Genomic DNA, 12,316 nt, shown 5'->3' on the forward strand with positions numbered 1-12,316 from the left:
GAAAATGCACTCTTATTTGAGAAAATTGTAAAAGCCCTCTCCCTTGTGCACAAATCACCCCCCCCAAATCGATCTCACAAAACCTAAGGTGTGTGGGTTCCCTTCCAACAACCTCTACTCATGAGTAGAAGTCGGCCCTTAAGAGGGCTTTTAAACCCAAAATGAAAAAGACCGAGTTTCAAGTCTTCTTTTTTAGTGCGCCAGACCTGTATCATGTGATACGGGTCAATACACCGTATTGAGATACGAGTGTGTATCGTATCGTTATATCAAAGATTCAAAAGTAATGATACATATCATGTCGTATCGTATGACACGACATGATACAGACAACCATGTATATAAGTATTCAACTATACATAATTGTTAATATTTGTGATTTAAAAACATATAATTCTTTGTAACAAGTATTTTTTTACGGGAAATATGCATTAAAATCACAAAATGCATGGAAAAAACACATAAGAGGCATGTGGATCAGCAGTCCTAAATCTGTGTCCTAGTTGGGGTCCGATCCGAGTCGACTCGGGCGATTCCCGAGTCAACTCGCCGGGTTTGCCAACTATGCCTTAATTTCCATGTGGCCATCAAATAGATTACTGTAATTGCCATCTAGTAGATGTACACAAGATGTGTTAGAGAGAGAGAGAGAGAGTACCCAATTGGGTGCCTCATAGTCTTATTTATAGATGGGATTACTTGGTCTACAAGTTAATGTTACAATTCTTCTATTCATCATTAACTCAACATGGACTCTACCCGACATTTTTTACAACGTAGTCCAATGAGGGTGACACCTGTAAATGTGCCCAAAATGTGCCTGAAGAATAAAATGACAAAACTACCCCTAGTTGTCCTAACATGCTCCCTTGAAGTGTACGTCATGTTTGAACATGTACACTTGTCTTCCAAAAACTGATGTCTAGCTCTGGATAGGTCTTTGGTGGAGATATTGGCAACTTGATACTCGAAGCCAATAAACTTTCCTTTAACTTCACCTAATTCAACCTTGTTGATCTCATGGTTTCATCCGTACTGATGTTGCTTTCTCCCTGTTTATTTCTACTAGTGAATATGGGGTGAGAGTCATCTTGTTTTATATAGATGATATGGGAACTGCTCGCAGCAATGAGACTTGCATTATCATTAGTGAAGACACTATGCGAACTGTTCTAGATGAAAGATTTGGATGTGTTGAACTATTTCTTGTGGATTGATTCTGACAAGATGCCTGATTTAATGACATGCAGCGGAGTTATGTAACTGATTCACTAAATTACAGGTATGATTGATTGTATGCTCTTGAGAACATTTCATGGCTTTGGAAACAAGGTTGACTGGTTTGGACCTCATACTGGCAATACAAAAGCACAGTGTGCACTCTCTAGTTCTTGACTTTCACAAGACCTGATATATGATATACTCTTTTAATCAAGTATTGCAATTTATGTATTTGCCAGATATTCCCATCCATACTCAGTTAAGAGGATTTTGCCCAGTTCTTCCATTGAAGGACTCATGTATGGGTGATTGCCTCTGTCATTTAACCCAGATCAACCCTTGTTATGATGGCATACTCTATGTTGGACTAAGCAGGAGACTCTAAGAGATCAAAGAACTATGGGAAGATCCAGTATGAAAGCTTAGTACCATGCCATGACATCTATGAAATGGATTCTACAATTTTCCTACTCTCTGGTAAAAGGCCTGGTAAGTCCATATTGTATTGTGATAACTACAGTGCAATCTCCATAAGGCATATTAAAATATATAACCATTTTATTCAGGAAAATAGTAGAACACCAATATATTGAGCCTCAATTCAGGATTGAGTTACAAGTGGCCAACATCATGACTAAACCTTTTATTCAATTAGGCATAATGTGATTAATGGCAAACTCTCAATGGCCTTGGACCATATGCTCAATTTGAGGGAGATGTGAGAAGTATTCAAGTTCTACCAGGGAGATAAGAGTAATTTGTATCTTTTTCACATGTTTTTTAGACATTATTTATGTATTCTCGTTCCTTTTTCTTTTGGATAACCAGGAGAAAAACTGCCTCGCTCAACAAGTTTGTTAGCATAAAACCCAGGTCCCCTTTGCCCACTAGGAAGTACAACCATCTTTAGCCTTGTGACCAAGGCCATGCACCTGTGGGTTTCAAACTCGTGACATCCCATCATCTTGCTGACATTCACGAGTTATCCTTACCAAATGAGTGCAGCCCTTGTGGGCACTTTATTTATACCCATGGGAGTATTTGTATAATCAGTTCAGGGGGCATTAAGGAGGTTTATTATAAATGGAATTTCAATTCCCAAAACAAATCATCTTGGGACTCTTCTCAAACATGTGATCTATCTCTCTCTTCTTGCTCTCCTTCAACGATTATAATGCTTATGTGGATGCTGCCATTCAAGAAGCTGCAGCACCATTAAAGATCTCTAAGATCTGACAACTGCATGTTATCATTGCTTCCTTGAACTTTTTCTTCTTTGCTAATTGGTCCTTATACAGACAAAAATTAGTAATCTGATTGATCATTGCCAATACTTCATGGAAGTCTTTGTTGAGATGTATTGTATGAAAAGTCATAGTTTTCAGTATATTCCATGTTTATTGTCTGTTCTTACACGGAATCACCTAAATATTGAGAGTTATTATGTTTTGAGACAGCTGATCGTGATGTATTTTCTTCTTGCAGTGTCCAAACCCTGATTTTCACAGCATTCCCGATAGATGGAAAATCCTACAACGTCCATTGGTGGAGGCCATTGCAGACTTGCTTCCATTAGGTGCAACGGTATTCTTCTATGTGATGCACAATGTTGCCTTTTCAATTAGATGTGTACTAAATGCATTAATGCTTTTATATTTATTTGAAAGGTCTATATTTTCATTTCTTAGATACTTAAGTTTGACTTCTCTAAAGAGAAATTCATATATTTCATTATTCTTGCTATACTGCATATTTGCTATGGTATAAATCCTACTAAAACATCAATACCCATTAGGAATGGTTTAAAACCTTCCAAGTTGTAGCTCAAGATGATATTGCGACCCACCAGGATGTGTTCAGACTCTAAACATAAATAACACATTTGCCCCTTGCCTAGGGGCACCGGAGATGAATCTTTATTTTGCTGGGCTTCACTATGGATTAAAATTGAAACTGGATATAATGTATGGGACATCACCTGTCTAATGTGGGTCTCCATGGTGCCTTTACATCCAAAAGTTTGATGTTTGGTTCAACATCTCTCTCTCTCTCATTAAGCTAAACCTAAACCTTTCAAACTACATCTAAATATGATTGGTTTTGAAGTAAGCAATGTACAGTTAACTAGTACTTGCTGAACAGTAAATAGTAAATTAGATCCACAAACATGTCAATTGTAGCAAGATGGGCAAAAAGATGGCCAAAACTCAAGTAAAATTTGGATATTATTGATCTAAATTTTGGACATACAGAGGTTGCACCCAGAACATAGTTTACTATACTTAACTGTACACATGCGGAACTTGTACTCAGGCTATATTGCACTATGTCCACATGGGCACTTGGACCATTTAGTAAGTACCTACATTACATACATGGATTCTTAGGTGTAATGGTACAAATTTGGAGTCCTAAGACTGCATGTGTATACGTATGATCTGTTTCAAAAAGTTGCCAAGTTCGAATATATGTTGTGTCAGATCGATGTGCTCATCCATGTCCATGCTTATCTCTGTGTGGCAGTCTGATTGATGTCCTTTTTAAGAAACGGCAAGACAAGCAATATGTGTATTTCAATTGAAAGAAGCATAGGAAAGGGGCTGGCTCTCATAACTTCTCATGTTTTCATATGTTTTCTGTTCTCTTGTAGTTAGACATTGACTACTACAATTTTTGTAGCTTGTTTATGTCCAACACCCATCTTTAATTGGTTAGCATTTTTGTTTTCTTTTCTTTTTCCCTGGTGTATGTGTGTGTGTGGCTTTCCACAAAATTGCAATATCATGCATCACGTCTGTCTATATCCATGTAATGTAGTTTATGACACATTTTGTTTAAAGATAGGAATATAGATGGGGTGTGTATGTCAATTGTCAAATGAGCATCGAGCAGCACTCGTTTGTCATTTTTTGGGGGATTTGGGGTCTTTAGCGGTGTTCACGACCAGCCGCTAAAGACCTGGCCAAAAATTGCTCTTTAGCGGTGGTCAAGAACCGCTTCTAAAGATTTTTTTGTTTAAAACAGCGCCTGATCAGCAGCGGGTGCATGTCCGGTAACAGTGAATGACAAGTCGTCCACTGTTACTTCCTACTCGTGTATGTTATCAGAAGAATGCATAAAAGGGTTTACCATTAATTACTGTTCAGGTTTGAATATGTCAGATTGCCTAAAGATTATCATGTTTGGCACAACGGCATGTTGATAGTGATTCATGGATTTTATCTTAATGCAGGTGTTTCTGCAATCTGACATTGAGAGAGTTGCAACAAGAATGAAGGAACAATTTATAGCCTACAGTAAGGGCAGGCTAGCAGTTTGCTATGATATAATTGGTGTGGATGTTGATTCTCACGGTTGGCTCCAAGAGAATCCGTTTGACATTCGGTCAGATTGGGAACAACATGTTATTGATAGAGGGGATCCCATGTACAGAATTATGCTTTCCAAAATCAGTGCATAAAAAATGAGTCCCTTATTCTTTTTGCATGTAACTAGCCATGTGTTACATGCATTGTGTGAGAGAGACTCAGGCAATAAAAATAGGAACATAAAAACAGAAAATGGCTTTACTGTCTTTGTAAAATGATGCTATTTCGGTAATGCCTCACATTTTGACGAAATCCTTTTCATGCTCAAAATTTTGATTCCTTAGGAGATCTTTATTTTGTACCATAATTGTGCAGACCAAGGTTGTTAAATGCGATGAGGAGGCGAAGCGAGGCGTTGAGCCTGCGCTTCGCCTATGAGGCGTACGCCTCAGGTACTGAGGTGTACTTCTCTCACAACATAAGTCTCAATAAAACCGAGTTTGAACCTGCAGAACGCCTCGCTTCGCCTCAGTACCTTCAGCGTGCGCCTCTCCTCTGAGGCGTACGCTTCAGGTACTGAGGCGTACGCCTCTCACAACACTGGTGCAGACCTCTTGATGTTCATACATGAACCTTTAGATGTTTGTACAAATATGTTGTGAACTTCCTGACATTCGCATGTGAACCCCTTGAGCACAAATATATTGCGAACCTTCTAAAGTTTGTATAAATATATTGTGAACCTCATGACATTGACATGCAAACTTTTTTATGTTTGCACAAATACGTTCTAATCCTTTTGACGTTTGTACAAATATATTGTGAACTTTGGAATATATTTTTGCAGATCTCTTGACAATCACACAAATATATTGTGAACCTTTGAATATGGTTAAAATGACAGAGGAGATTTGCAATATATTTGTGCAAACCTTAAGAGGTTTGCAATATATTTTTGCAAACGTCAGGAGGTTCGTTTGCATGTGAACAAATTCGCAACATATTTGTGAGGTTCATAATATATTTGTGCAAATGTGAGGAGGTTTACAACATATTTGTGGAAACATCAAGAGGTTTACAAAATATTTGTGCAAACGTCATGAAGTTCTCAACATATTTGTGCAAATGTTAGGAGGTTTACAACACATTTATGTAAATGTTAGGAAGTCTGCAATATATTTGTGCAAATGTTAGGATCACAATATATTTGTGTGAACGTTAGGAGGTTTGTACAAATATGTTGTGAAGGGTAAAAAGTTTTTAAAAGTTAGAAAATTTAAATTTTGGTTATGGAGAGAATTTTGGTAAATTGTGAGGCAATTTTGAAATCCTGTCATTTTACAAAAACAATACAATCATTTTTTGATAAAAAAATTGCTTTAAAAACAAAAAAGCCAAAGCCAAAGAAAATTGATTCAGGCTCTGGAATAAAGGTTTCTCCAATTTTGTGTGCCATCCGGAAAGTTTTGATCCCTTTTTTCTGTTAATTTTCCTATTTGTGGCAGGATACTCAAAACCAACTAGCAATAGGGGTATTCAAAAGGAGAAAAACATCAACTTGATTGAAATGGATGAAAGGATCTACAAAAAAAATTAGATACGCTAGTCTCATTGAGACTCAATCCAATTCTCATGTTCCTGTTTATATGTGAATGATTTAGCAAAAAAAAATATTTTTTTTTTATAATAAATTTAACCCCATGGATGTGACGTACATGCTCTGTTTGAGGGGAAATGACATTTTGATCACTGAATTCCAACACCAAAGCAGGGTTTTTTGATGACTGAAAAATCAATGGTCGTAATTGCTTGGAATTTTTTGGACTCAAAACAGGTTCTTCAATTGTAACAAATATATAGTCGATTATACCATAAATAAGCATTTCACCATCATTACAATGATAATAAAAATTGTATCCGCTTTATGTATGCATATATGTGTATGCATGTATTTATATGAAATTGTAGCTAAATTTGCACAAGCCAACTTGTGTATCTAAATTGAATCAGATGAATCATAACCTCAAGTAAGCGTGGTCATTGGCCCAGGCCTGGACCACCTTTCTAGTATACATCTCAACCCGAACTGGTTTTAAGAACCGTGTATAAGTTTTGGCCCTTGCCCTGACCTGAATTGGGTATAGGCTTGGGCCAGCTGGCTGCCGGGCTAGGCTTGACCAAGTCATCCTATCAATGGTTCAGCCAAAGCTTTACGAGTTTGATATGATAAGATGTTCGAATGACTTCAACCATTTTTTTGTTGAAAATTATTGTATTGTATGACAAAAATGATTTGTTTTTCTAAAAATCCCACAATTTGTTGAATCCGTCCCATGACCAAATGTAATATCGTGTATTTTTCATGATTTTTAAATTTAAAAAATATAAATTTTAAATTATATATTAAATTAAATTGACAAAATTATGAAAAATATACCATTTTATAGGTGACCAATTGGGTCTGGGTGTGGCCCAGAGCCCACTGACAAGACCTAGTTGAGCTAAGAGAAAATTTTTGTTTTTAACCTTTAAATTTGAGCGAAATTCAAGTTAAATTTAGGCAAAATTCAAAGGCAAAAATTAGTTATGTACACCACTAGATGCGTCTCGTAATACTAAGAATGTTGGTGGCTTGTTATTTCAAATTCGGATTACATTTGACCTAAAAATTGCGTTTTTCAAAAATGACCCATCTTTATTTTTATTTTTTTCTAAATTGGATTGGATCCGTTCTTTTTTATCCAAATGAATATACATCTAGATTTAGTTTAGGATCCATATTAGATCTTGGATCTAGATCTGAATCTATAATCCATCCATAGCCAATTTAAAACTTTAAAAGCAACTTTAATTTAAAAGAGGATGAGGTAGAGTTCTACCTTGGGCAGAACTCTACCCTATAAAGTCTTCTAGAGAGGGGGCGACACCCTCTTAAACATTCTTTAAAATATTATATTAAATACAATAATTAATAAAAATAATAATTAATTAATTAATTTAATGGATAATGTCTAGAAGATAATATAATTTTTTACTTGAAGTAGAACTCTACTTAATTAGGACTATCTGGAGGGGGTGTCACCCCTTCTAGATTAGAATATCTTAAAGAAAAAAAATAAGATATTAGAAATATAAAAGAGGGTGAATCTCTCCCTCTCTCTAGAACTTGTGTTCTAGAGAGAGAGAGAGAGTGTGTGAGATAGAGAAAAGAGGAGAGAACCAAAATCGTGTGAGGAAAGAGAAAAAAGAAAATGAAGAAACAAAGAAAATGCGAAGAGGAAAAAGAAGAGAAGAAAAAATCAGTTTTTTCATATATTCATCGATTTTCCGATCCTTTTTAGCTTTTCGATCAAGGTAAGGGTTTCTCTCTAAGTTCTTACAAGAAAAAATAGGTATAAATCTGATTTTATGTATAAGTTTTAGATGAAAAAGAAAAATCTGATTCAAAAGAATATACATACATATATAAAGTGATGATATATATATATATATATATATATATATATATATATATGTTTATTTCTTAAGATTGTTGATTTCCCTAGAGTATCAAATCTTGAACATTTTTGTTTTTTATTTTCATAGATGTTGATTTTCTTGATTTGATGTAAGTATGCTATATGAGTTAACGATTTTCCCTTGTTATGCATATGAATATGTATATATAGATTAATCTTTCATGAGATTCTATGCTCATGCAAATCTTATGAGATACCCCTATATATATATTTAGGTTTGTAGAGCTCTCTTGCTCACGCAACCTGAATATATATGTATATAGATATATTTATAAATTTTTGGATTTTTTGGGCTTCATGATTATGCAAACAGATGCTGAATAATTTTAGATACGAGTATTTCTTTGTTCACACATCAAAAAGAATTTATATTAGACTTATTCTTGTTTACTGTGCATGCATCTAGATGTACCTGTCGATTAGTTTTGTGGTGTGGCATAATCATGTGTGAGATATTATTGAACATTGTGTTTCATATTTATTCATATATATATATATATATATATATATATATATACACGCACATATATACATTATTAGTCTTGTCAACCTTATAATATGATGATTTTTTTTATCATGTTCTGAATATACTTCTTGGATCATATTTGACATGTGTGCAAATTTGATCAGACTTGCTAAGTTTTAGTAGTCAGCAAATCTGATCAGACTTGCTAAGTTGCACAAGTGTGCAAATCTGATCAGACTTACTAAGTTTCAATAGTCAGCAAATTTGATCAGACTTGCTGAATTGGACAAGTATGCAAATTTGATCAGACTTGCAGAGTTTCAGTATTCAACAAATCTGATCAAATTGTTGAGTTGCATAGGTGTACAAATCTGATCAGACTTGTCGATTTTTATATGTAAGCAAATATGATCAGACTTATCGAGTTTTGCATGTGTGCAAATCTGATCAGACTTGCCAAGTTTTGTTTGTATGCAAATCTGATCAGACTTGCCAAATTTCTTGAGTATGCAAATCTTATCAGACTTGTCAATTTTTATATGGGTGCAGATTTGATCAAAATTTTGATTTTTATATGGGTGTAAATCTAATCAGACTAGTCGATTTTTATATGTGTGCAATCTCATCAAACTTGCTTAGCTTTATATACAAACGAATCTAATCATACTTGTTGAGTTCTTTATATGCAAATCTGGTTCAAATATGCCAAGTTTTATGGGTACATAAATTTGATCAGTTTTTCCAAGTTTAGGTGAACTATTATGGATTAGATTTTGCCGAGTGTATGCATTAGGCGGATCTGATCCATATCTACCGAATAGATGATTTTTTGATTTGTGAATTCAGATATGCTCAGTTGTTGGCTCAATAAGAAATTTTTGCATAGTTGAATTAGTACATGAATTTGATCATATACATGTTTAAGATTGATGTATGTATTTTTTTGAAATGATACATAAACATGATTTTGATTTGATTGGATTGCAGTTGTGCATATCATACGCATGAATATGAAATTTATTTGATGTTTGCATAAATATGATCATATGCATGATTGATTGATTGTGCATAGAATTGATCATGTTAGTGTGTTCTGCGAGAATCAATTGGCATGTGTATGCGTTTGGTTTCATATGCATTCATTTTGTGTGTTTAAATGTGCATTGTGAACATGTTTTGAAATAGTCAGTGTGTTGCATGTTCACTAAAATTTTGCAAATATGCATAAATTACTTTTGAGATGTGAACCATTGCGGGTTGTGTAGGCTAGTAGCATGTATTGTTCCACTTATTATTGATTTTAATTATGCATTGCAAAAATTATTTTTGAAAAGTTAATGGTTTTTCAAAACTAATTGCATTATTAAATTATACGGGTCAGGGCATGAATTTGGTTTTGCATGTGGATTTGTAAAACAGATCTTGTGTAAAGAACTTGAATTTATTTCAAAAGGTAAAAGAAATTAAACAGTGTAATTAATCACTTCCTTGATGTTCCTTTCACAGTGTGAAAATCTTGGATGACGATCATGGGGGATTGTGAGAATACTAAAACTCTGTGTGATTGTGCTCCTGAACTCGATGCGTGGTTCACCTCTCGGCCACAGTTTTAAGGAGATTTCAGTCACTTTGTCTTTGGGTGTTGTTGTTGACTTAGCTATAGTTTTGGTATACCAAGAAAGTGACATCAATTATTGAGGTTTTTCATTGATGTATCGCCATTATGTGAGGATTTTTTATATCGGTTGAGGAACAAGTGCAAAACCTAATAATAAAATACAAATTATGTGTTAATTTACAACTATGAACCTAACTTGGACTTCAAAAATTTTGTACCCATTTTGAGTATCCACGAGTTTAAGAAAAAGTAAAAACTAAATTTATATGCATTTAATAAGGATATGCAAGCAAAAATAACTCTGATAAATAACTTAATAAGTTATTCATGCATGTGCATTGAATCATGCATATTTATTGTTCAGCATTAGTTCATGCATTTGAGCATATTTGGCTTTGCACAATACATGTTTCTGCGTAATATTTTGTTTAAATGCCTAAATGGTAAGTTGATTATGGTAAGTTGTTAATTGTGATATTCCTCTAAAATTTATGCATGAATTTGGTTTATGTTATTTCATTACTGTTTGAATTTTTAGAGAAATTTGTACAAAGGACTTTGGTTCTTACCCATTTTCTTAAAACTATTTTTACAGATTCGGATGTTCAGTGATGTCTGGACTAGCTGGTTAGAGACTGCGAACCTAGTGACTAGTTTCTGGTTCATGACAGAGTGACTCTACTTATACAGATGTTTTTTGTGTCTAGACTATTTGATACTATTTATTGATTTAATAAAATTGATTATTCTTTATTTGATTCAATACACGATTTGGTTTATGGTTTGGTATATTAAATTTGTGAGGCCTCGGATTCAAGGGTGAGTTTCCACAATTATTTTAAAAAAATCACTATTTTTCGAGGGTGAGTTGGGGTAGGCCACATGAGATGGAGTCTCATGTGGTAGGGACTCTCTAGAGAGAGCCTATAAAAAGGGGTGTTGACCCCCTCCTTCCACATGCCCCTCCCTTGGTCCTCTCACCTTAATTTTAAACCTCTCTCTCTCTACCATCTTCTTCCTCACATCCTTAGGGTTGAGAACCTCCATTGAAGAAGTTGGTGTTGGTGTGTTGTATATCCTTGGGAGGTGCACCTTGAGGAGATGTCTAAACCATTGTAGATCAAAGATTCATAGACCCTACAGTTTTCGTGGTATGGGTATACTAAACTTGTGTGTGTATAGTACCAATATACATATGCATGAGGATCCACACACACACACACACACACACACACACACACACACACATATATATATATATATATATATATATATATATATATATATATATATATCAGTCATATATAATACATAAAATTGATATGATATCGATTATAATGGATCAAAACTCTAAAATGATTTTTGGTGAAAATTAGTTTTGAAGAAACTAAGAATTTGTTTTCTTAAGAACATTTTTTTATATGGAATTATATTGTTGATCGGACTGTATGTAATATATTAAATCTATGTTAAATATATTAGTACATATGCATGAATACTTTTAAATTCAAAGTTTTTATTGTAAAATTTACTTTTGATGCATTTGAGAAAAAATGGTTTTATTATGAAAGTACGTCAAATCTTGCATGTCATTCATATTATAAAATTGATCTTTATAATTACAGCATGCTAGGATGTGCACATGCATGTGTATGACATTTATATTGAATAAAAATCATGAAATGCTTGTTTAGGGTGTTTTCTTTATGAAAAACATGTATTTGATTATGTTTGTTAAAAATGCATTTTGTCCTATGATTTATATTTTGACCAGTCTAAAAGAAAGTCATGGTTATCCAATACGATGAATCTAAAAATTTAAAGAGATGTTCTAGACATATAGGAGCAGTTACAGAAAAAAATTTAGATTTGTTTGAGGTTCGGCTTGTAAGATACGACTTCTGCAAGTCAGAACAAAATTTATGTTCTGACAGAAATTCTATAATGAATGTACGTTTTTGTTGATTTTATTTCTCTCAATTTGTGCTATGCTCTTGGCCAACATTTTTATCAGTGTTATTTTATACATTAAAGATAACATAGTAAACATTTGTGCGCATATTCATTATGGTTTGACAATTAAAAATCATGAAAGTTAGTTCTAGAAACTTGAAATTTTTGAAACAGACTTTGCTGCATGAATTTTAATTCTCAACTAGGATGAAGTTTAGACCTAATTTTTTTT

General features: G+C 33.9%; 1 protein-coding gene across 5 annotated transcripts in view; it reads left to right on the top strand.

The window, feature by feature from the left end:
* The window catches only part of LOC149844924 (phosphoglycerate kinase, cytosolic-like), a 138,653-nt gene extending 133,812 nt beyond the window's left edge, over positions 1 to 4,841 (top strand). For 3 of the 5 annotated variants that reach the window (XM_089995374.1, XM_089995376.1, XM_089995375.1), the window contains 2 exons: positions 2,707 to 2,805; positions 4,454 to 4,841. In XM_089995374.1, the coding sequence (XP_089851500.1) occupies positions 2,707 to 2,805; positions 4,454 to 4,681 (327 nt within the window). In that variant the 3' untranslated portion in view covers positions 4,682 to 4,841. The remainder of the gene's footprint in view (positions 1 to 2,706; positions 2,806 to 4,453) is intronic. The other 2 variants (XM_089995377.1, XM_089995378.1) reach the window with 1 other exon arrangement.
* The last annotated feature ends 7,475 nt before the right edge of the window (positions 4,842 to 12,316 follow it).

Source organism: Nuphar pumila, chromosome 2 (assembly GCF_984573655.1).
Source record: "Nuphar pumila chromosome 2, dmNupPumi1.hap1.1, whole genome shotgun sequence".
Taxonomy (NCBI): domain Eukaryota; kingdom Viridiplantae; phylum Streptophyta; class Magnoliopsida; order Nymphaeales; family Nymphaeaceae; genus Nuphar; species Nuphar pumila.